At 38.2% G+C, this 24,059-nt stretch overlaps 1 protein-coding gene across 7 annotated transcripts in view; it reads left to right on the forward strand.

The window, feature by feature from the left end:
• Window positions 1-24,059, forward strand: part of Sarm (sterile alpha and armadillo motif) — a 428,773-nt gene that overhangs the window by 241,492 nt on the left and 163,222 nt on the right. Inside the window, exon 1 of one of the 7 annotated variants that reach the window (XM_081770505.1) lies at window positions 23,297-23,509. The exons of the other annotated variants lie outside the window; for them this stretch is intronic. Coding sequence (XP_081626631.1) covers window positions 23,459-23,509 — 51 coding nt within the window. The 5' untranslated portion in view covers window positions 23,297-23,458. Of the gene's footprint in view, window positions 1-23,296; window positions 23,510-24,059 lie in introns of those variants that run through there. 7 annotated transcript variants of the gene reach the window in all.

The following is a 24,059-nucleotide window of genomic DNA, read 5'->3' on the forward strand; positions in this document are numbered from 1 at the left end:
ATGCAAGTGTTCAGAAGACTGGAGTCTCACTTCACTAGCTGATGAATATTGTAGTCGAAGAATGTGCAATTTCTTTTTTTTTTTTTTTTTTCTAGCATATTTCATCTCCTTCGCTCAGCCTCTCAGAATATATGAGTCACACACGTCTCGCGTCTGTGTATGTGTCGTTCAGTCACTTATATGGATAAAAAAGAAAAAGACATCACATTTCCAAGAATATTTACGTTTTCATCTTTTCCTTTTACTTGTTCCAAGTGAGACAGATACGGATAGAACGTAGGAATGTCATTTAAAGTCAACAATTCGCTATCAATTATTTATTCTTCAAACGTATCCTGTCTTCTAAAAAAAGCAATTCGCCTTAAAAGTACAAAATTAAATTTCCCTTCCGTTAAGTCTATGTACAGAATCAAAAGATTGAAATTTCCTTTTGATGTATGCGCAAGTTCATTTAATGAAATAATCCACAATTCATTTATTCTTGGTATGTAAAATATACTTTGTATTAACCAAAATTTTAACGATTTCAACGGCAACTTCGTCTTCTTCAGCGGATGAAAATCTTTGTGCTAAATTCTTCTCACAGCCAAAATTTGTATAGTAACATCTTCACAACATATTGCAAATTGAGAACAGATGTAGACTGAGACCTCTGAAGCAGCAGGGACGCACCCACGGGGGAAGAGGGGGTCCAGACTCCCCCCTCCAAAAAAATCTTCCTAACTCAACATACATTTGTGCAATTTCTCAATAAAACTCTTCTTCTTTAACAGGGAAATGGTTGATGTAGCATGAAAATTTGACCTTATATTTCATCTGTACACTTTCTCTTATCTAGTTCTATGATTTTTTTTTCTGAAAATATAGGTGGAAATATTTTGCAATTACTTATCGTCTTTTCGGTTGCACAATAATACCCGTTTGGTTACGGGCATATAATTTGAAGTATTCACCAACTACCTCTATAAAAATTGTTCCGTAAGTAACGCAGGATTCTGAAACATGAATATTTGGATAGGACACATACAAGTTCCTAAGTGAAGTCTTGACCCGACTACGGTAGGTAGGCCTACCATAGTATTGGGGCTATGGATCTTTGAAATTCATTTTTTCATGTTTTCGGCGGACTGTAACTCCGAAATGTCTAATTTCTGCACGCAGGTTGGTCAATACTGTTTCTTATCTTGGTGCCAGGAATCAGCTCCCAAACGTTGTCGATGTTGTTTTGAAACACCCTGTATACTACTAAATAGGGAAATTTTAATTAAGCCATTATCAGCTCTTTCCAGCATATAGACCTAGATCTCAGCATGTCTTGCCACTCTCCTATAGATTTAACTCATAAGGCTGTGTGGTTTGCTTTCCTCTAAAATTGTAGACATCAGGTTTTGCCATCTTCGTATAAATTTTAACTAAAACATAAGATACTTTCGAAGCAAAGATACCTCAAACAAAACCCTAAATGATTTTTATTTTCATTTGATATCTATAAACGTTTTTTTCATAAAAACACTTACATTAGAATAAAAATACAGGGTGTTTGAAAAAAAAAACTCCCTAGTTTTAAGTATAAATTTGATTGGGAAATGAGATGGAAAAAAGCCGGCTATTTTGAATTGGTGTTTTTTTCACATAAAAAGCCGGCTTTTTGGGAAAAAACGAGAATTTTGGAAATTTTGGCTTTTTTCATTTTCATGATTATTCTATTTAAATAGCTTTCTTTTACTATATTCTATAGTTAGATAAGATTTCCATGACCTAGATGCCATATTTCAGTCTGGAATTCACCATCAAGATGGATGGAACACGTTTTACGAATTAAAGCAAACATAAAAAAAATGTAGTATTTGAGAGCAATTTTAGAGGTTATTTAACTTTATTTTAACTTTTGAGTTATCAACATTTTTCTTTTCTTCTCTGGATCATTTCAATTTGTCATCCGTGTTTCATTTCTAAGAGCTTAGTAATCTAGCTTCTAGCGCAAAAGTTAAACTTATGTTTTTCTATTTATCCGTCAAAGCGTACGTTTTTCAATATATTCGTCAAACCGTACTTCTACATTTCTGTTATACTGTAGCTATGCAATGATTTAGGAATAATTTTCTGGATACAACCTTAAATACCATTTTATACAAATAATCAATAGCGGATTTAGAAAAGTACTTTGGGAGGGGTTTCTCTGATTGTTTCATTTTTTAAAAAAAATCCTTAATTTTTATTTGGGAGGAGCTTGAAGTTTATGAGTATCGGTAACTAATATTTCGTTTTGTTTATATATTTAGCAATAATCTTCCGGATACAACCTTGAAGATCATTTTACACCGAGAATCAGTGGCGGATTTAGAAAAGTATTTTGGGAAGGGTTTTTCTTTTTAATATTTAGTTTCTCTAAAAGGTCCTAATTTTTATTTGAGGGAAGCTTAAAGTTTGTGAGTAAAGGCATAACTAATAGATATTTCGTTCACTCAGTCATGTTTGTTGTGCAGTTGTGTTTGGAATATATTTAAGTTATAACTTAAATATATTCCGTATTTTTGGGGAGGGGAGGGGTTCCGTAAAAATATGAAGGGTGTAGGTAAGAACTTGGTAACCAACAATGCTGAGTTATGCAGCACCAGATAAGAGAGCAACCCATACCGCTTCGTTTAATCCTTCATGTATAGTCTTACGTAAAAAATCATCTTTCCGACTTTGAAATGAATTGTGCACCAGAAAAGCTCTAATTTCTTAAAATAGTAAAATTGTGGGTTACCATGTTCTTGCCCTTCTATGTTAAATTCTTCTTGTTAAAAATTCAGAAACCTTGAGGACTGGGTAAACCATGATGGTGGTTATATAAAACTTGACAATAGAATTTCAAGAATATACAGGACCACCCAAAACAAAGCTCTAGATATGCGACCTTTAAGCGTATAATATAACTGTAAGTATTTCTCTTATGTTTTCTTTTATTTTGTTTCAAAAAGAAGGTATGGAATATTTGGAAGTAAAAAAACTACATACAATTTTGCTAGTTATTTTATTATTATTATTATTATTATTATTATTATTATTATTATTATTATTATTATTATTATTATTATTATTATTATTATTATTATTATTATTATTATTATTATTATTATTTTTAAGATTTACTTTCAGGATTGGCTGGTTTACACCAGCTGTTTTTCTTTTTATAATGGTTCAAACCAAAAAAATAAAAAGAACGAAAAATGTTAATCGTGTGAACTTCATGGTGACGTTTCCAAATATCAAACCATCTGCATTAGTTTTATCCCCTTTTCACGTTTTAATCAAGGTGTCTCATGGTCAATTCTCGGTCGAACAAACCAAGTAGCGGTTCGGATGTCACTTTAAGCGAAAGTCTTCTCCTTGATAACCTCGGTATTACGTAAGGATGTTAAGCCTAAACATACGAAACGAAACCAAATTGTATATTTCTGCTTGCCTGAATGTCTGTTGTTTTATAAAGAAGCCAGGGTTGCTTAAATATATTGATAGAAATTAGCAAAATTTATCGACTGCCTACGTAGCTTCCAACATCAGCTTGGATTCGACTTTCAATGATATCTACATACTAAATTTGTAATTTAATACTTCAGTTTTAGCTTACTGATTATGATATGTTGACCTTTAAACTTTACATGCAAAACAATAACAGGATTTTCCCTTTTTTTTTCATTTAAAGTAATGACGGGATTTTCCCGATGGTTAAGGCGGGAGTTTCCCAATTTAAGAAATTTACTGACCGGATTTCTTTAAACTTATGTGACCCCTTCCAGTATAACCCTGTTGTTGCATAATAACACCAAGGCAAAAGAAACTTCTTCCTGTCAATATGTAATATAAATACATACAGTAAAATACTTAAACCCAAAAACCTGGTTTAAAAAAAAAAAAAACGGGTTTAACTCCTTCCCCAAAAAAGGGTTTTTGGCTTTTTCAAAAACAACCATGGTTCTTGCCAACCCTGCTTACTTTTGTATATAAGAGGTTAAAAAATTCTTACTATATACTTGGTTAATCCTTTGGAATTCATAATGCAAATATGTTAAAAATTTAAATTGTTTGAAATATCTTTTCGAAATTCATTGTTTATTTTCGAGGTTTTATATTATTATCGGCATCAACCACTAATTAAATGAGTTTTTGTGTTATAGAGAAGCGAAACAAAGTCTACTGTATCAATTTAAAGCAGAATTTTGAAAAAAGCCCAAAATTTCCCAAGCAAAAAAGCGAAGCAGAAAAAACCGAGTTTTTTTTTTAAACAGTCTTTTTTTTTTTTTTTTTTTTTCGAGCACTATCATCTCTAGTACATAGCTAGCAGGAAAGAGAACTCCTTCACGTTTTGTTGATAGACTTCAACGGGGGATCCATTTGTAGCCCTGCACACGTCGAGACGATATTCCACTTCTCGTCACGTATTCACCAACATTTCAGGTGTAACTGTCCCAACCGCCCGTAAACGGTGTAATTGTCCCAACTGACGATTCTTTACTGTAAATGATTGATATCTCTGATCTTTTCACTGTACACAGTTTTCACAAGCCACAGCGCTTTCTCTTGCGGAGTACACATTGTTGCTGATTTGCTCTGCACTGCACGCCTGCCTGGACTAACTGAACTAAGGAAACAGAGGGAAAAAACTAGGGATGGCCACAAAGTTCCGGTTCTAGGAGATCCGGCTTTCAGAACCGGTTCCGGACCTCGATTCGAAAACCCGGTTCCAAGAACCGGATCTTAGGAACCGGTTCCAGACCTGGATCTGAAAACACGGTTCCAGAACCGGATCTTAAGAACCGGTTCCAGATCTGGATCTGAAAACACGGTTCCAGAACCGGATCTTAGGAACCGGTTTTAGACCTGGATCCGAAAGCTCCCAAAGACCCGTAAAGGAGGCAGAAAGTTCACCTTTAAAAAAATGCAAAGAGGACCATGCACTTGTGCCTTCCCCGCCCAGACCCGCTTGTGCCCCCGGAAAAAAATTTTGGTCCACCAGTGGGTGTTTAGCCAAATGAGTTGGCCAGTTTGCCTGTTTAGCCAGAAATGAAATCTTTAAGTTTTACGTCCCACGGTTATGCCAGTTAGGCTAAAGGAGACGGTGATAATGAGAGATGAGTGAAATGGTGGAATGAAGAAAGTGGGAGAAAACGGGAGAACCCCGAGAAAACCCACGAGCACAGTGTTTGTCCACCACAAAGTTCACTTGGCGGGGGCTGGGATCGAACCCGGGACCCCAAGCACCAGAGATGAACGCTCTACCACTGAGCCACCGCGCCCCCTTTGTTTAGCCAGAGTTTGCCAGTTACCAGTTTATTTAGCCAAATGAGACAAGCTGCCGCTGCCTGGGCGCCTGCCTGTCGCTTCCACCATTTCATCTAGCATACTGTTCACAGCCTGCCAGCAGCTCGGGTTTAGCGTAGGGATGGTCACAAAGTTTCGGTTCCAGCGGTGGAACCGGTTCTTGGAGATCCGGTTTTCAGAACCGGTTCTGGATCCGGTTCCAGACCTGGATCCGAAGATCCGGTTCTAGACCTGGATCCGAAGAACCGAATCCAGACCTGGATTTGAAAAACCGGTTCCGGAACCGGATCTTCTAGAACCGGATCCGTTCAGACCCGGAAACCGGTTCCACCAGGTGTGGTAGTCAGCGCCACCACATCATCCCAGGCTTCTGAAACATCTCTGGATGGTTCCCAGTTTTCTCGCCAGGTGGCAGCGCAGGATCCGGCCAAGGGGGCTGTATACATCAGAGTGAGGAGAGCCTTCTTCTTCACGTGGGACCCGAGTAAAGAACATCAACAGTGGCAGCAGCGGAAGGGTCGGAACCCGTACCGAAGGGGCACCGGAGACCAGGCTCTGGAAGATGAAGTGCATGAAGTGAAACCAAGTGCAACGAGAATTATAGACTCAGTTATTTTTTGTGAAGTGCAATGGACAGCTGGATGTCATGATAAGTATCCTATCTACCTTAGTATACCTGCAGAGTCTGTATCCGATACTCATAAATATTTTTATAAAATATATATATGAAATATTTAAACCTTGATTCTTATTTAAAAATAATATTGGATACCACCTCACCACTCCACACGCCATCTGCGCAACTAAGGAATATGCACCCTCACATTTGCTCTAGCGTAAATGCGACGGTGACACAGGAACCGGTTCTGCCCATCCCTAGAAAAAACAGCACTGGTGCCGTCTCAAAGTCAAGCAGACCTACCAACTGCAGGGGAGCCAAACTTAGAGAGTTTATGAATCAAACACCACAAACTAGAATAATGTATGCCACTTTGTACAGATTCTAGGTCACATTAAAACTAGGGAGTTCTTTTTTCAAACACACTGTATAATAAACTTCTTTTTAAATAAATTTATGCACAAAGCCTATTACAAATAAGTTAAGTTTGCAGGTGTATGTATAAACGCCATAAATGAGAGGGAGCTCTGAACACAAACCACACCACTGATGTCCAAACTTGCGAGCTCGACGCTCGCGAGCTCAGCACTCGCGCTTAACCAGGCTCAATAATTGAGTGCGAGCCCGAGCCACAATGAAATAAGTGCGTGTGAGCCTAGTTTAGAAAAGTGAGCGAGAGCCCAGTCGAGAGAAGTGAGTGCGAGCCCTAGTGAGCGCGAGCCCAGTTGTGAGGAGTGTGAGCCCGAGTGAGCATGAGCTCAGTTAAGAGAAGTCATCACGAGCCCCGTTGGAAGAAGTGAACGCGAGCGAGCCTTGTGCAAAATGGTCGTCATGGTCCACACTTGCCTGGGGTTGAATTTTGCTGAACAGTTTACATTATTCTTTTTAGCACCCAATTCATTTACTGCACTACATATGTGTGCTACAAGTTACTTTGTAGATGGCTATTCTTATCTTAATTTTCCTTCTCACCAGTGCGTACTCGTGAACTCTCTCGTTACGTAAACATTCTTGACAAGTTGTTATTAATTGCAAACATCGGAATTTTGCCTTCAGTCCCATGATTCACTTCTTCCGTGATGAATCACACGCAATGTGTTCCATTTTTCGTTCGTTATTAGTTGACATATTATTTTAATCTCTTCTTTTTTTTTTCAGTAATTTGAACGTAATTTGATTACAGCTTAGGTAATGGTTACGTGTTTGTGTGAACGTATATCTTTCTCATGTATATCTTGTAAATATATAGTTTTCAATGTATGAATTGCATGAGGTTTCACGATAATACAGGGTGGCCCAAAAGTAGGTATACACCCTTGCATTGATCAAGTATAACATTCTAGTTTATGGATTTATTTGCTTCGACTATTCCGGGCTTAAATTATAAAAAGAAACTAGGTCGACCTGTTTGATAACAATAAGAAATGATATAAAATACAGTGAGCTGATCAGTACGGGACTATATACCTACTTTTGGGCCCCCCTGTATTGTGTTCTTTTGTTACATATTTTCTAATTTATTAACTTGTGCAAATATCAAATTTATGAGTAAGGAGTCCAGTTTATGAGTAGCAAAGCTTAATTGTGGTGTTGACTGATAGAATTTGTAAATCCTTAACTATGGAAGAGATATTCGTGGATTTAGATTTCATTCTCGATTGGATGAAAATCAACATTCATCTTTCCTGCTCTACGGAAGAGAAACATGACACTAAAAGATTACCATTTTTACCAGACTAGTAAATTTTCTGTAAATTGCTATGCTCAGGGGTAGTCAAATAAAATCAAATTTCTAGTTTTGCGTCTCACGTCTCGTGCTTCTAATTTTATGTCACATCTAAGGAGAGATGATTAATCAATAATGAATGATTATGAAATACTTCGTGGAATGAGAATGTGTGAGGAAACGGAAGGACCCCGAGTAAACACACGGATTACCGAGCAATGGGAGATGACGTAGTTGGTAGGTGCGTGTGCTCTTGTCTGAAAGCTTATTCAGTGGCACGTCTGCTATCGTAGAGAACACGTTACATTTAGTCGTGAGAGTTGAGATATTTAGTATGAATCATGGCTGTCTCAAACTCAGTGATTAGGGCTTATTTACTCCATGAGTTCAAATTCAGTACAAAAGGTACTGAAGCAGCAAGAAAAAAATTGCTCGGCATTCGGAAAGGCTATAGTTAGCGAACGAACCGCACGTAAGTGGTATAAGACCTTTGCGATTGGTGATAAGAGCCTTGAAGATAACTCTCGATCTGGGAGACCAAAATCACTCAATGTGGACCCAGTGTTGCCAGACCGATCAGTTGGAAAAGCAGAAGATTCGAACACAAAACACAGGAGAAAGCAGTAGACATAAAGTTGCGGCATTTCTGTGCAAATACAGGGGGACCAAAAATTGCCATTATTAAGGGGGCAGCGCTCAAAACAAGAGGTCCAGAATTCATTATTACTTTAATTTCAAAATAAAACAATACATACAAAACATAAATTTGAATTTTAATTACTTCAAAATAAGAGCTGACAATCGTGGAGAAGTGATCTAAGCTACTCTTCCAACCAGGGGTAAAAGTGGTTCTGAAATAGTAGGATGACGCATGATAGGCCGTAGGCCGTCCTCCTTGCCTATGTTTATTTACTGTAATTTTTAGGAAGTGGGGGACGCTATAGATATTTTTGGAAGTGGGGTAACGACGTCCCCCAGCATACCCCTCACTTGTACCCTGCTTCCAACCCAAGTCCCAATCTAAACAAAACACTTACTCGTAAATCTTACAGTAAGTCATAAAGATCGCCAACCATCATGCATATAGAAGATGACGTACAGTTGTATCCTTGTATTCATATTATATACATCAAAACTCTATAACTATTTGCACTACAGAGCTTTATGTATGGATGCAGAGAAATATTCCTCTTTTTATCTAAGAAAAAATGAAAATTCAATATTAATAATATATTTCTGTAACTTCTCGAAGGAAAAAGCAGGAGATTGTACACTTTTCATTTTCTTTCATAGTAGATCAGTAGAACGTAGAAAAAGCAGGAGATCTCCTGCAAAATCAGTAGGTCTGGCAACACTGTGTGGACCAGCTGAATGCAGCTAGCGAAGAACATTCGAGTCAGACCATGGGTGATATCAATAAAAATAAGTAACTACTCCTGAGAAGTCCTGCTCGAGAATCGGAGTAACTACACCTGGAGTAATCTCCTCCCTCAATTTCGTATCAATGGGTGATATCAATAAAAATAAGTAACTCCTCCTGAGAAGTCCTGCTCGAGAATCGGAGTAACTACAGCTGGAGTAATCTCCTCCCTCAATTTTGTATCAATAAAACAAGCCACTACTCAGGTCTAGTCTGCTCCAGATTTATGAACGTTTTCTCGCGCTTCCTCTGCACGTAGCACTGAGTCGTATCAATAAAAGAAGTAGTTATTCATTTCTCCCTTCCGTCGCGTGGTCATTTCGTTGTTTTTAACTTATGGCGTAATATCCTAAACGCCATGGAAGGGACAAGTAGCAACGACAGTTTCAATTAAAATGCATTTGTGGATATTATAAAAGTTCCAGTGGTACTTTCAAAGTCACAGTTACCAGAAAGTAAACGAAGGAAAGCCGAAGCTTTGAAGGCAATTACAGTGAAATGCAACGAAATATCAAATACATCTACAAATGAGACACAAATCCAAAAGAGAATCTTTAATATCCGAGCGAGCATTAAGAAAAAAAAAAAAAAAACTAATTTGAAAAAGAAAACGGGAAATAAGAAAGTAATACTGAAACCACGGGAATGAACTTCTTGGAACTGATGGATGTTGATTGGAATCCAGCAATATCAAGATTAACACGACAAGCGCATATCACGTGTTGTCCAAGGTCTTTGTAGATTGTTTGGCTTTAAGAACGAAATCAGACACTTGGCTCCTTTGTTTTGTTTTTAAAGAAGTCCAGCCACCCACGTCATAAATCACGTCCATTTGATTGCTTTTTCCACACCATACGTGTCCCCTTTCGCCTTGACATAAACAAAATACATTCTCATGTATACACCCTTTCTATCAACGTTGAGTTGAGTTGATTATTAGTTTAACGTCCTTTTCAGTAGCGTGCCTATATGAGACAGAACCCACTGATTAACGTGGAATCTAAACCACATGAGCTCCTGCCGGGAATCGAACGCGGTTCTCCTATGCCAAAGGCATGTACGCTAACCGCTTAGCCACGAAATAGCTTTTCCTATTAACGTATTACTCTCCAAAATACTAGGTTTCTTTAATGCCACTTGTGTATAGTCAAGTGTTCCGATAGCACCCGGAAATGTATATTGTTCTTGTCACTGTGCCTTTGCTGTTTGTATATTACGCACACTTCCGGAAACAATCCATTTTCAGGTAGTCATAGACAGTACTTTGAGCCACACCAGAATCCCCTGACACTCCGACCTGGAATCCCAGATCACTCACGTAACGCAAGAAAACCAAGGGCACCGATTTCTCTGTAAATTTGGGGGGGGGGAGGGCATTCAGATGCAGAAGGTATATATATCAGGATTTTAAGACAAATTGCACTCTAATTATGCCAAATATTGTATATTCATAAATACAATAGGGGGCCCCTTGAAGAAAACCCGCATCTTTTCATCATTACGTAGTCCACCACCCCGAATTTCGGTTGATTCTCCTTAAAAAATGTTGTGCTAATCACTACATTTTCTTTCGTAAACTTATAATGCTTTTTATAATCTCCATTTCCAACATTTCTATGCAGTTTATAAGTTTTTCTACGTAGTAAAACAATCATATTCTCTGCCATATTTCTCACGGAGTCACCTATTTAGCTTGCTCCACAAATTTGGAGAAGTTACTAGCATCACAGAGGAGTCTTTGATTTTTATTGATATCAAACGCGGAGTAGTTACTCGGCTCGAGAATAGAGGTGTGGTTACTTCAAAAGGGCGGGGCTTCTCCGAGGTCAGCCGAGGCGACTAGTGCTCAGTTCTCTTTTTATTGATACCAATGCGAGTAACTACTTCAAAATTGGGCGTAATGAGTAACTTCTCCGTTTTATTGATATCACCCAATAAAACAAGCCACTACTCAGGTCTAGTCTGCTCCAGATTTATGAACGTTTACTCGCGCTTCCTCTGCACGTAGCACTGAGTCGTATCAATAAAAGAAGTAGTTACTCATTTCTCCCATCCGTCGCGCGGTCATTTCGTTGTTTTTAACTTATGGCGTAATATCCTAAACGCCATGGAAGGGACAAGTAGCAACGACAGTTTCAATTAAAGTGCATTTGTGGATATTATAAACATTCCAGTGGTACTTTCAAAGTCACAGTTATCAGAAAGTAAACGAAGGAAAGCCGAAGCTTTGAAGGCAATTACAGTGAAATGCAACGAAATATCAAATACATCTGATCTACAAATGAGAGACAAATACAAAAGAGAATCTTTAATATCCGAGCGAGCATTAAGAAAAAAAAAAAACTAATTTGAAAAAGAAAACGGGAAACAAGAAAGTAATACTGAAACCACGGGAACGAACTTCTTGGAACTGATGGATGTTGATTGGAATCCAGCAATATCAAGATTAGCACGACAAGTGCATATCACGTGTTGTCCAAGGTCTTTGTAGATTGTTTGGCTTGAAGAACGAAATCAGACACTTGGTCCCTTTGTTTCCTTTTTTAAATAGTCCAGCCAGTCACGTCATAAAGCACATCCATCTGATTGCGTTTTCCACACCATACGCGTCCCCTTTCACCTTGGCATAAAAAAATATACATTCTCATGTATACAACCTTCCTATCAGCGTTGAGTTGAGTTGATTTTGAGTTTAATGTCCTTTTCAGTAGCGAGGCTATATGGACGGATGAGTAACTTGGAATCCGAACCATATGAACTCCCGCCGGGAATCGAACGCGGGTCTCTCATGCCAAAGGCATGTACGCTATCCGCTTAGCCACGAAGGAGCTCTTCCTATTAGCGTATTCGTCTCCAAAATACTAGGTTTCTTTATTGCCACGTGTTTATAGTCAAGTGCTCCGATAGCACCCGGAAATGTATATTGTTCTTGCCACTCTGCCTTTGCTGTTTGAATATTACACACACCTCCGGAAACAATCAATTTTCAGATTTCGCAATAATCGCATCCATTACACTTGTAGTAGTCATAGACACAGTACTTTGAGCCACAACAGAATCCCCTGACATTCAAACCTGGAATCCCGGATCACTCACGTAAAGCAAGAAAACCCGCATCTTTTTGCCATTGCGTAGTGCACCATCACAAATTTCCGTTGATTCTCCTAAAAAATGTTGTGCTAACTACTTTACATTTTCTTTCATGAACCTATGTTTTTTGTAATCTCCATTTGCAACATTTCTATGCAATTTATAAATTTTACTACATAGCAAAACAATCATATACTCTGAAATATTTCGCACGGAGTCACCTATTTAGCTTGCTCCACAAATTTGGAGAAGTTACTAGCATCACAGAAGAGTCTTTGATTTTTATTGATATCAAACGCGGAGTAGTTATTCGGCTCGAGAATAGAGGTGTGGTTACTTCAAAAGGGCGGGGCTTCTCCGAGGTCAGCCGAGACGACTAGTGCTCAGTTCTCTTTTTATTGATACCAATGCGAGTAACTACTTCAAAATTGGGCGTAATGAGTAACTTCTCCGTTTTATTGATATCACCCCATGTCAGGAACTTGCTCAATAGTTTGGAGTAAGTGATGAAATCAATCGTTTACGTTTACATGAACTTGGACGATCGTGGAAGATGAACAAGTGGGTCCCACACGAGCTGACTGCCGCGAACACATTCCAGCGGCTAAACATTTGCTGATCCTTGCTGAGTAGGAACAAAAATTGTCAAATTTTGGACGTGTGATGAAAAGTGGGTGATGTATGATAAGAAGCGCTCGTACCATTGGCTGCTACCTAATGATCCAATGCCTCTGTTTGCTAAACCGAATATTCATCAGCGCAAGGTAATGCTGTGTGTATGGTGGACTACTTCTGGGATAGTACACTTAGAGTTTTTGGAAAGTGTTAAGACCATCACAAAAAATGTTTACTACTCAGCACAACTGCAAACGGTAGCTAGCAAACTCGTCCAGAAACAGCCAGCACTCGTGAACAGAAAAGGTAGTTCTGTACCACCAAATCAATCCGAAACCTCACACAACAAAGATGACCCTGGATGTGATCTCGTCACTTGGGTGGGAAATTTTGCCTCACCCTCCTTACTCCCGAGACGTCACTCCATCAGATTACCATTTCTTTTTGGCCATGGACAATTATATGCACAATCGGCGGTTGAAAACTCGGGAAGCGAAAACGTAATGGCGCAGTTTTTTGAGTCATGGGATACAAATTTCTACAAAATGACATCTATGGACTTGTTCGTAGATGGGAGAAGATTGTAGCAGCGGATAGAGACTATTTTCCTGAATAAATATTGTGTAAACCCCATTGTGTGCGCTTGTTTTCTTTTCTATGCTCAAACGGCACGAACCTTTTTGGTCACATAATAATATACTAGAGCAGTGCTTCCCAAACGGTGTACCGCGAAGTTTTAGAATTTAAAAATTATAAAGCAGCTAATAATAAGTTAAAATTAATTTTCAGATAAACTGTACGAGTCAACGTCTCCAGCGGCAGCAATTACATTCAGAACTATGTACAATCATCATTTTATAGAAAATTAGTACAATGTATGTTATTAATAATAAAAAAATAAACAAGTGTACCACGATCTCGTATTCGTTGAGTAAAGTGTGCCGTCAGCTGAAAAGAGTTGAGAACTATTGTATTAGAGAAGTAATACAGTAAAATATTTATATCTAAAACCAGGGCGGATCCAGGATCGACTTGTGTGTAGGGGGGGGGCGGTGGGTTGTCATACTGCTACTTTTAAGGGCTCAAAACTTTGGGATGGGTTTTGTTTATATATATATATATATATATATATATATATATAATAAGAAAGTTTCCTCTTCTGGGAAGGGGGCGATTACCCCCGATCGCTCCCTGGATCCGCCCCTGTATAAAACAATAATTAGAAAATTTACTTTTGTTACACTCTCCAGTCATGTAGACATTTGGGCCACAGACGAAAGGCTTGTTATTTCTATGATGTAATCTGCACCACACTGCCACCACTATTACATCCAGGTTTCTCGACTTGACCATTTGACCATTTGTCTACGTAACCAGTGAGCAGTATTTCTTTCAGAAACAATGTTCCGGGGGGCACCTTATTATTCCGGGAGCACTGCTGGTACTGTTCTATTTATTATTATATTAAATACGTATTATTTTGGTCTCCTCCGGTGGGCACTCTCAGAGCTTGGGGGGCACTGCCCCCCCCAAAAAAAAACAGTATGGAAGAAACACTGATTTTGAGGAGAGTAGAACTTGCAAATAAATCTCACCTCACCAGGGATCAAATCTGAGACGCTTTACGAACTACGCCACTGCAACGCTGTGTAGACAATGACTTTGCGAAAACGGAAAATAAACATCCGGGTATAATCGGAAATTTACTACCTTCGATAAATGACGTACTGTCTCTATTGAAGAAATCGTGATTATAATGCATACACCTTTTTCGCAGTATTAACTTTTTTTTTTTTTTAATAAAAATAAATGTCACTTCCTCCGTTGTTGTTACACAAATGACTAACGCGTAGAGGACAGTTAAATAGGGGAACTGTAAATGAAATTAAGTGAAATGAAACACTTCCGTTTAACATCCCATGGTTATGCTCTTTTATGCTAAAGGAGACGATTATTAAGGCTTGAAGAATTGGTGGAATGAGAAAGTGCGGGAAACAGGAGTACGGACACGGTGTTGTCCACCACAAACTTACTTGACCGGGGTTCGAACCAGCAACACCATACACCAAAGGTAAGCGCTCTAACACTGAGCCACCGTGCCCCCGAGACAGCGGTGCCTTAATGGTAGAGGGCTCACTTCTGATGCCTGAGTTCCCACTTCGATCTGAGCAGTAACCAAACTATTCCCTGTTCAGCGTAAGCTCTAAACTTCGATAAACAAAATATTTGTATCCTTCCGCTTGTTACAAATACGATTGGCTAGTGATGTATCACTCCCATTTCTCACGGGAAGGATCAAATTATACACGTGCATTTTGACAATACTCTCTCGTGTTGTCCAGATACTTACAGCAGCAGCGAAAAAAAAAAAAAAAACCTCGAAAGATTAAAAAAGAAATATTTGAATTTCGGTGGTAAACAATTGTTGCTTAGTGAGTAAAGGTTTACCTTGTTGATGTTTCACCACAACACTCGCTGAACCGGGATTCATGTCAGCCACCTTTCAGGTTTGAAAGCAGAACACGCCTTAACAGTTGAATTGGCGCCATAATTACTGCGCATGCTTAGTGTTTATTTCTATTGTTTCATTAACCACACTCGATTGCAGCATTATTAGATAATCCGTATTATATTTTTGTCATTTATAATAATGTAGCAGGTTTATATGGATCTTCATAGTGAACGTAATAATCAAATCATATGAACTATTTTGCGGAGGAGTACAAGCGTCGGTAGGCTAACAGCAAATCAGCGAGATTTAGTTTCACGTGGCTTTGTTTATCGCAGTTTAGAGCTTACGCCGAACAGGGTTTTAGACTTTGTGGTGGACAAACACTGTGCGTGAGTTTTCTCGTTTTCCTCCCGTTTCCTCTAATTTTGCTTATTCCACCATTGTGTTCATCACCACATCTGCCTTAGTCTAGGAAGTATAATCGTATGTGATGATTAATAAATAAATTTGGTAGAAATTATATGAAAATATTTTTTAAAAATATTGTTGATAATAATCAAAATGATGCAATAACAAAAGTTCGGGCTTAAATCTGGATTTTAAAAAGGCGACCGTAGATTTCCTGCAGAATTTGATCCTAAACTCATGTATTCCTCTAATTTAACTTATGCATTGTACGTTCCGAAATTGAAAAGTCATTAATTTCTATCAAGTTTTCCTTATACCAGTTTTCCTGGTCGATTTTCTTGAAATCTTCTGTGTTCTCAGAAAAAATATCAGACACACACAACTTTAAATCAATCAGTTGTGTATAAGAATGGAGGATATCAAGAGGCACCATCACAGCGAAATTAAAATACCGCTAATTTTACAGTAATTATGTGATATCTTCAAATAGATAAAAGATAATCGAAAAGTGGAACAAGAGCTCGCTAGACAATATTATTTTGTGTGAGGTACCGTTATCGCGAGTCACCTAGTAGATTTCCGTTTACGGTCATTTAGAAAATCGTAATTTATGTTCGCCTTTCTAAATGGCTGCAAACGGAAAGCTACTAGGTGACTCGTGACAACTCTACGTCATGCAAAATAATATTGTCTAGCGATCTCTTGTTCCACTTCTCGATTATCTTTTATTTATTTGAAGATAACACATAACTACTGTAAAATTAGCGGTATTTAATTTCGCAGTGATTAACCCTTTGCTTAAGGATCCGCTATAAAAGTAAAACTTTTTATGGTATTTTAGAATATAGAGATATTTCAACACAGTTTTCTGTTGATATGACAAAAATAAATAAATAAATAAAAAGTTATTTTCTCCCTTGAATGAATAATGAATTTATTCATCTTTTTAATGATATGGCCACGTGATAAAATGAATTTGTTGATGAAATAAAAACCAGAGAGTTTCCAGCACAATCACTGCGTTGTTCCAGCTTTATAGATTCTGTCCACGCCCTTAATTGCGGACGAGTGCCTGGATAACTATCTATCCATCATTCCGCCACTGAGAATACAACTCGACCTTTATTAAGGACACCAGCTGCTCACATTATTACAAAAAATCCGTAAAAGAATCCGTTTGTAGATGTAAATTTAAAAATAAAAAAAAAAATAACAGGAAATCCTTAATATGGAATTCAACCACAAATAATGTAAACAAACTTGGACTGAAAATCAGGATGCAGCGTAATCTTGTTGCTTTTATGTAGATGAGTTGGTTAGAAAGTGTTATGAGTTTAACACGTTTGTTTGTTTGTTTGTTTGTTTGTTAGCTTGTACATACGTGAAGATGGCGAATCCTGGTTAGAATCGCAAGACACAACTGTGCGACTTGAGTTTATTCATGATTGCGAAAATCACTCTCCTTTTTATGTTGGCTACTTCTTAAGCAGGTTCATGGTGTTTTTTTTTTTTTTAAATCTTGTCTCCTTATCTTCGTCTGTTATCTCTTGTCGAACGGAAGAACATTTCTTTCGACGTCAAAAACGAGGCGAGACTGATTTTGTTTTATACTTCTTGGAACGAAATAAGTAAGTCATCGTCTTTTTACTAGCATATGTAAATTCAGTTTAAGAAAAAGAAATTGAAATTCGGAGACACGTGGCCTACAAGCTTACCTCCTTGTTTCTGGTGTAGCTCTGGTGAGTTACCAATAGAACAGAGACTCCAAACTTTTCGTTACCCTTTTAAGCCCGACAAACTCTATACTACCTCGTAGCCTAATACGTATCTTTGGTTTATGATATCGTGGGTTCGACTTTTCTGCAGATGCATTGAATATTTACAAGTAGGGGTAAAAGTGGAACTGAAACGGTAGGGGGACGCATGACGTCATGCCGACCCATGAGCCTATCTTTGCCCATTGTAATTTTTAGGAAGTGGAGGGAAGCTATAGATATTTTCCGGAAGTGGGGGGGGGCGAAGTTCCTCCTCGCTTTTACCCCCTGTTTACAAGGAGTATGGTGTCACCGTTAGGAAAAAAACAGAGTGGCGGATCTAGCCCGGGGTCTGGGTGGCCTAGCCCACACAAGTTCTTTTAAGTAATAAAAATAATTGAAGCTATTACTTATATATTTTTGAAAGTTTGAGGTAAGCGTTGCCTTTTATTCTTTATTGGAAAATCTTTGAAACATTAGATATAGTTTCAGTTGATTTTTTTCTGTTACGCAATGTGTAAAACAATATTTGACGTCCACAATGTGAACATCCAAACTGCCCATAATATCCATCGGGAAAGAATCAAGTTGGAAACTTATGCAGGACCCATGGAAAATTATGAACTCATAACTTACCTATCATAGTCTGCGTTTTGGCTGGCCTCCAAGCAGGCCCGTAGCCAGCCCAAAAATGTAGGGGGGGGGGTTAGAAGTTGGGGGGCCGACCCAATCATATTATACTTCATCACCATATTATAGTTCATTTGCAAGCCTACCGTGAAATTTTTAGGGGGCCAGCCAAAGTTTAAGGGGACCCGGTCCCCCTTGCCGCCCCCGTGGATACGGGCCTGCCTCCAAGTATTGACCTCCTAGATCCGCCACTGGACCAGCAATAAATACAATTTGTTAGTTAAAAATAAAATTTATATAGTACACGCAATAAATACATAAGACTTTCTTCCATCAGGTGCCGCGGTGCGTTCACTTCTCCTGAATGGGGTCCTTGGTTTGATCCCTGCTCACGCCAAGTGAACTTGGCGGTGGGGAAATACCGTGTGTGTGGGTTTTCTCAGGGGTTCTCCCGTTTCCTCCCACTTTCTTCATTCCACTATTTCATTCATTTCTCATCATCATAGTCTCCTTTAGCCTAGTGGGCATAATCATGGAACATAAAACTCAAACATTTCATTTCTTCCAGCAAAATCAAAAGTATGAATTGTTATTGGTAACACAGGACATGCTTTTTAGCTCCACAAAAGTTCATTTTTTTCTTTTTCTTTCTTTCTTTTTTGATTTTCTCCCTGGTAAACTTATCTAGGAACATGTCATTTTGTTCAAGTCAATCTGATGTATTAACTAATAAAACGTGTTATGTTTAAACAGTATTTTAGTAAAACAGAAATTAACCGAACAATGTATTTTTGCTGTCTTGTATTAGTGTGATAATGAAGAAGTTCATGAGGACATATATATGTATGTATCAGTTTCATCTCACTAAATGGCATACATAGTTCTTGTAAAGCAGCAGCTTTAGATTTTGCAAAGAAGTTAATTTTCCTCCATTTTTCGAAAACTACGCATGACGTTGTTACACACGCATATCGTTTTTCTTTTCAGCTCAGTAAGTTGTACCAATTAGTACGTGACTCTTTTTCGGACATTTTTATTTTCGTTGTAAGCCATTAATATTGGAAAATTGCTCATCATCTTTAGCCTATACTGAAAGTGGAGCATTGAATAAATGAATAATCCAATTCAAGTTGTAAGATTAACTATTGTGCTGCCAAAATGTCTTGAGCCGTGGCAAAAATGCGAACTAAATCTCACACCCTCACACACCCACGCGTTGAGCCAATAAGGGTTCAGCTGTTGCTAAGCGAGAGAAAGCGAGTGGAATTCCTTCAGCCGATAGCAGCGCTTGCAACGTAAAACTAGGGATCAAGTCAATGTGGCATATCTTTAACTATCTTTATGCTTTAAGAATCATTGAAAAATTGAAGTTGAAAAAGGCTTTATTCAAGCGGGCGAAGTCCAGCATATTGCTGCTCTTCCACCTAACCCTTGTCGAGGAAATACATTCAGTCATTGTCGCAGATACCATCTAAAATTTAATACTAACAACAACTTTATATATAAAGGGTTTCCCATAAAGAACACAACTTTTAAAATGTCCGCCATTTCTGTTCTAGTAAGTTGGCAGCACTGCATGTTACACGATTTTCATCTGTTGTCTTTGTCCTTATCGCCTGATCGTTACCTGTTTCTGTACGGGTAGGAATGGAGCAGTGGCATAAGGAAGGGGGGGTCCAGAGGGGCCGCTCCCCAAAGAGGTCCGACAATGTACTTTGGTACTTTGATGTTTGTATTTTTTTATATATATATTTTTATGTTTGTAATTTTTCTATATGTACACTCATGTCCAAAACTATTGTCGTATATCTATAACTGTCTTTTTTTTAAGCATATAATTGGATAATGACTTTGCAGAGTACTTTTAATACTGATACTATGTGCATAATCGGGAAATGTATATTTGTGGTAAATTTCATAAAAAAAGACATAATTACGAAAATTATGACAAGTAAAATAAAATGTTGCAAAATGGACAAGAAAATTTTATTTTCGTTTTACTGTTCTTATTTACTGCTCTTTTGACTTGAAATTTGCCACATATATGTCTTTGCCGATTATAAACATACTAACATTATAAGAAATAGTGGATGAATTCGTTATCAAATTATGTTCCTAGAATAATATATTTATAGATATGCGACAATAATTTTGGACATGAGTGTACCTATAACAGCACTTGTTGCCCTCCCCCCCAAACACACATCCTGGCTACGCTACTGGAATTGAGTGCTTCACGATGGAATAGTGTGTTGACATCAAGGATGTTATAAAATAGAGGATCTGCCCTTACAACAAAATCATGAAGCCATACGTCACAGTTTCGCCACCCCTACTCGGCCCACTCCGCCCAATAAGATTGCAATATTTTGAGCCAACAATCATGGCGGAAACGAAAGTAGCCAATCAGACGGTGCCGAAAACGAGAGTAGCCAATCAGAGTTGCCGATGCTCGGGTGTTTTTTTGGCTTCATTAATTTAATAGGATGAAGATACATATAGGCAGATCCTGTATTTTATAACATCCTTGGTTATCATAATGAAAACTTATTAGGAATGTGGTGAGCGGTGCGTTCTTAATCGTACAGAAAACAGATGACGATCAGGCGATAAGGACAAAGACAAATCATGTAACGTTCAGTGCTACCAACTTACTAGAACAGGAAATGGCGGACATTTCAAAAGTTGCGATATATATTTAATTTCTACATAAAATAATTTTATCTCAACTAAAAATGTTAATACTACAATAGAGCCAATTGATTGATTTTGAGTTTATCGTCCCGTTCAGCAGCGAGGCTATATGAGACGTGGACCTACTGATTAACGTGGAATCCGAACCACATGAGCTCCCGCCGGGAATCGAACCCGGGTCTCCCGCGCCAATACAATAGAGCCAAGTTTGAAAGCAGGATAACTTCAAGAACAGTTAATTAGAGATAAGAAACCTTCAAAAATAACAAAAATTTGTGCACTATCAATATCTTACATCTACGTCACAGGACCTAATAACAGTAACAAGACAGAACAGGAAAACGAAAAATTCAAAACAATCTATAGAATAGTCAAGAGGTCGTCGCTAGAGTATCAACGCAAAGATCTTTTTGATTGGCCAAAACTGGAAAATGTCAACAACAGGTTTGTTTGCGATTGGCTGAGTTGAATATGTAATTTACTTATTTTTATCACATTAAATCTCTTTATCTAACCTATTATTATAGCACTCTTGTCTCCATTACGGATGGAGTGGCATGAAAAAGAAGTTTCTATGCAGGTTTTATATCTGTGATAGAACGAACGATTTCGCTTTTGCGCTCTTATCCACTATTTTTGGGAGAAAAGACAGCAAGGAAAACGCCATGCAACGGTTATGTTAGGACCAAAGTTACCTTGAAATTTTATACAACAGTGGTTCCCAATCCAAAGAGACGACCCCCTTGGTGAACAGTGAGCAAGTGAGGCGCAACCTACTGACAGGAATAAACTACATTCGTAATTACAAATGGTGTAACAACGAGGCGATAAATTAAATGTTAAATACTGTAAAAGCACAAAATAACTGTGACTGCACTAAGAATAACTACAATGGAAATGGTATGCAGAAATCGTAATGGAAATAATAAGAAATTAGTGAGGATGTAGTTATTATTATTACAGGAGAGTCCCTAAAACTCAGCACTCGATAATCCGGCAGTACGGATAACTCGATGACCCCTTGGTAGGATGAAAAACCCCGCGCTCACACCCGTTCAAGGTCATTGCCTGGTATTTTTCTGAGGTCTGTCTTATGTAAATTACTATACAGTGTGTATTCATTAATTTTCATTTTCATGTATAAGGCTCTATGCCTTCAAAAAGTACGTACTTTTCCTTTGTTTAAGAGTCTTCATCCCGGCGAAATTAAAATACCGCTAATTTTACAGAAATTATGTGATATCTTCAAATAGATAAAAGATAATCGAAATGTGGAACAAGAGCGCCTTAGACAATGTTATTTTACATGAGAAACCGTTATCACGACTCACTTATCTGCTTTCGATTTCGAGCCATTTTGAAAATCGGCATTTATTTTCGCGTTTCTAAACAACTGAAAACGGAAAGCCACTGGGTGACTCCTGATAATGGTACCTCACGCAAAATAATATTGTCTAGGGCGCACTTCTTCCACATTTCAGTTATCTTTTATCTATTTCAAGATATCACATAATTACTGTAAAATTAGCGGTATTTTAATTTCGCCGGGATGAAGACTCTTAAGGGTAACTGGGCAGATCAATCTCTGTTGTATTCTCAAGTAACCAATACATACAAGCAGAGTACTTTATTTTCTGAGGAAACACTCGTACTTATTCTCTTTTAACCCTATTCCTGATAATCCGGCATTTTCACAAACACGGCTACCCTTTGGTCCATATTAGGGCAAGTTTTCGGGACTCTACATTATTATTATTATTATTATTATTATTATTATTATTATTATTATTATTATTATTATTATTATTATTATTATTATTATTATTATTATTATTGAAGATTCGAGATTTTAATCCTGCATCTAAAATCGCTGTAGGTGTAGGGGGCAGATGAAAAGCACATATAACCAACGAGCGCGGCTAGGAGAAGGAAAGGAGTGAAATATACGGGGTTTACGAAGAGGACGCCAGGTAAGCAAGATTGGGAACCACTATTTTATAAGACCAATGTTACTTATGGATTCATTACACAAGTAGTCACTTGCAAACGAGAACCTTCACAAGTGGTACATTATTAAAATTTACATTAATCCTGTATTTTAACAAACGAATCCTTATTTGTTTTCTTACGTTATATAACGAAACATGTTGACCGAACTAATAATAATTTTACTTCTTAGAAATAACCCAGGTAAATCTAGGAGGTGAACTTTGTTTTTCTTTCCAACCTCGAGACGTTTGAGGAAGTTCTGCTGGACAGCAGGAGATGGGAAGATTTCAAAGAAATGTAGTTATATTTGCAATGTTCAGACGGTGGAACAGAAACAGGGAGAGATGAGTTCGTTTCTTATCGACTCGAGTCCGAGCGTCAGCTGGGGCAGGTGCCAAAGGCCCTCCCACTTCCACTAACGCTAGAAATAAACTCAAGTGAATCACAAGAAGTTCCCTTGAAGATTTTTCTCTTCAGAACTGAATTAGAGCCTCGGGGACACCTATATGTTTCAGATTCGAACGAACACAGCAGTCAGTTTTGTGTTGTTTGGGAGCGTCGTTAGCTGCCGTCCTCTGGTTCTTTAACAAGGAAGACGCCGCGCTGTCGTCACTTCAAGAACCTGGATGCCTCCTTAGAAAAAAAGAGTGCATAGCATATCTGTAGATCTGAAATCCACGTTACTTTGTTTTGAGCGGATTGTGTGCACCATTTATATAGCTACCTAAAAGAAGAGGATTCATTAGCTTAAACTATGCCTTCGCAGGGCAATGTGGTCGGCCCACCGCCGTTTCTCAGACGTCAGGTATGGCCAGCTCTTCTGGTTTATTTCTTTAATTAACGACTGTTCAATTTTCTTTCTTGTAATTATGCTCTGGGAAGAAAAGGGGTGGGGATTCAATTGTCACCAGTGTTACCTACGACATAAGACAGAGCTCTCCCAATATAAATATATATATTCTTTTCGAGATGGGGGGGGGGCGGTGGCTCAGTGGTAGAGCTTTCACCTCTGGTGCTTGGAGTCCCGGGTTCGATCCCAGCCCCCGCCAAGTGAACCTTGTGGTGGACAAACACCTTACTCGTGGGTTTTCTCTGGGTTCTCCCGTTTCCTCCCACTTTCTTAATTCCACCATTTCGCTCATCATCACCGTCTCCTTTAGCTTAACCGGCATAACCGTGGGACGTAAAACTTAAAGATTTCATTTCATTTTTCTTTTCGAGATGATTATTTATTATTTATACATATTCCTTCGACATTACGAGGGATGACATCTCTCGGCGAGCATACTGTTCGGGGAAGGGGAAAAGAAGAAAAGAATCTGAATATTAGGTACCATACCGTCATTTGTCTGGCG

This window comes from Thermobia domestica, chromosome 9 (genome assembly GCF_964235325.1).
Source record: "Thermobia domestica chromosome 9, izTheDome1.hap1.1, whole genome shotgun sequence".
Lineage (NCBI taxonomy): Eukaryota > Metazoa > Arthropoda > Insecta > Zygentoma > Lepismatidae > Thermobia > Thermobia domestica.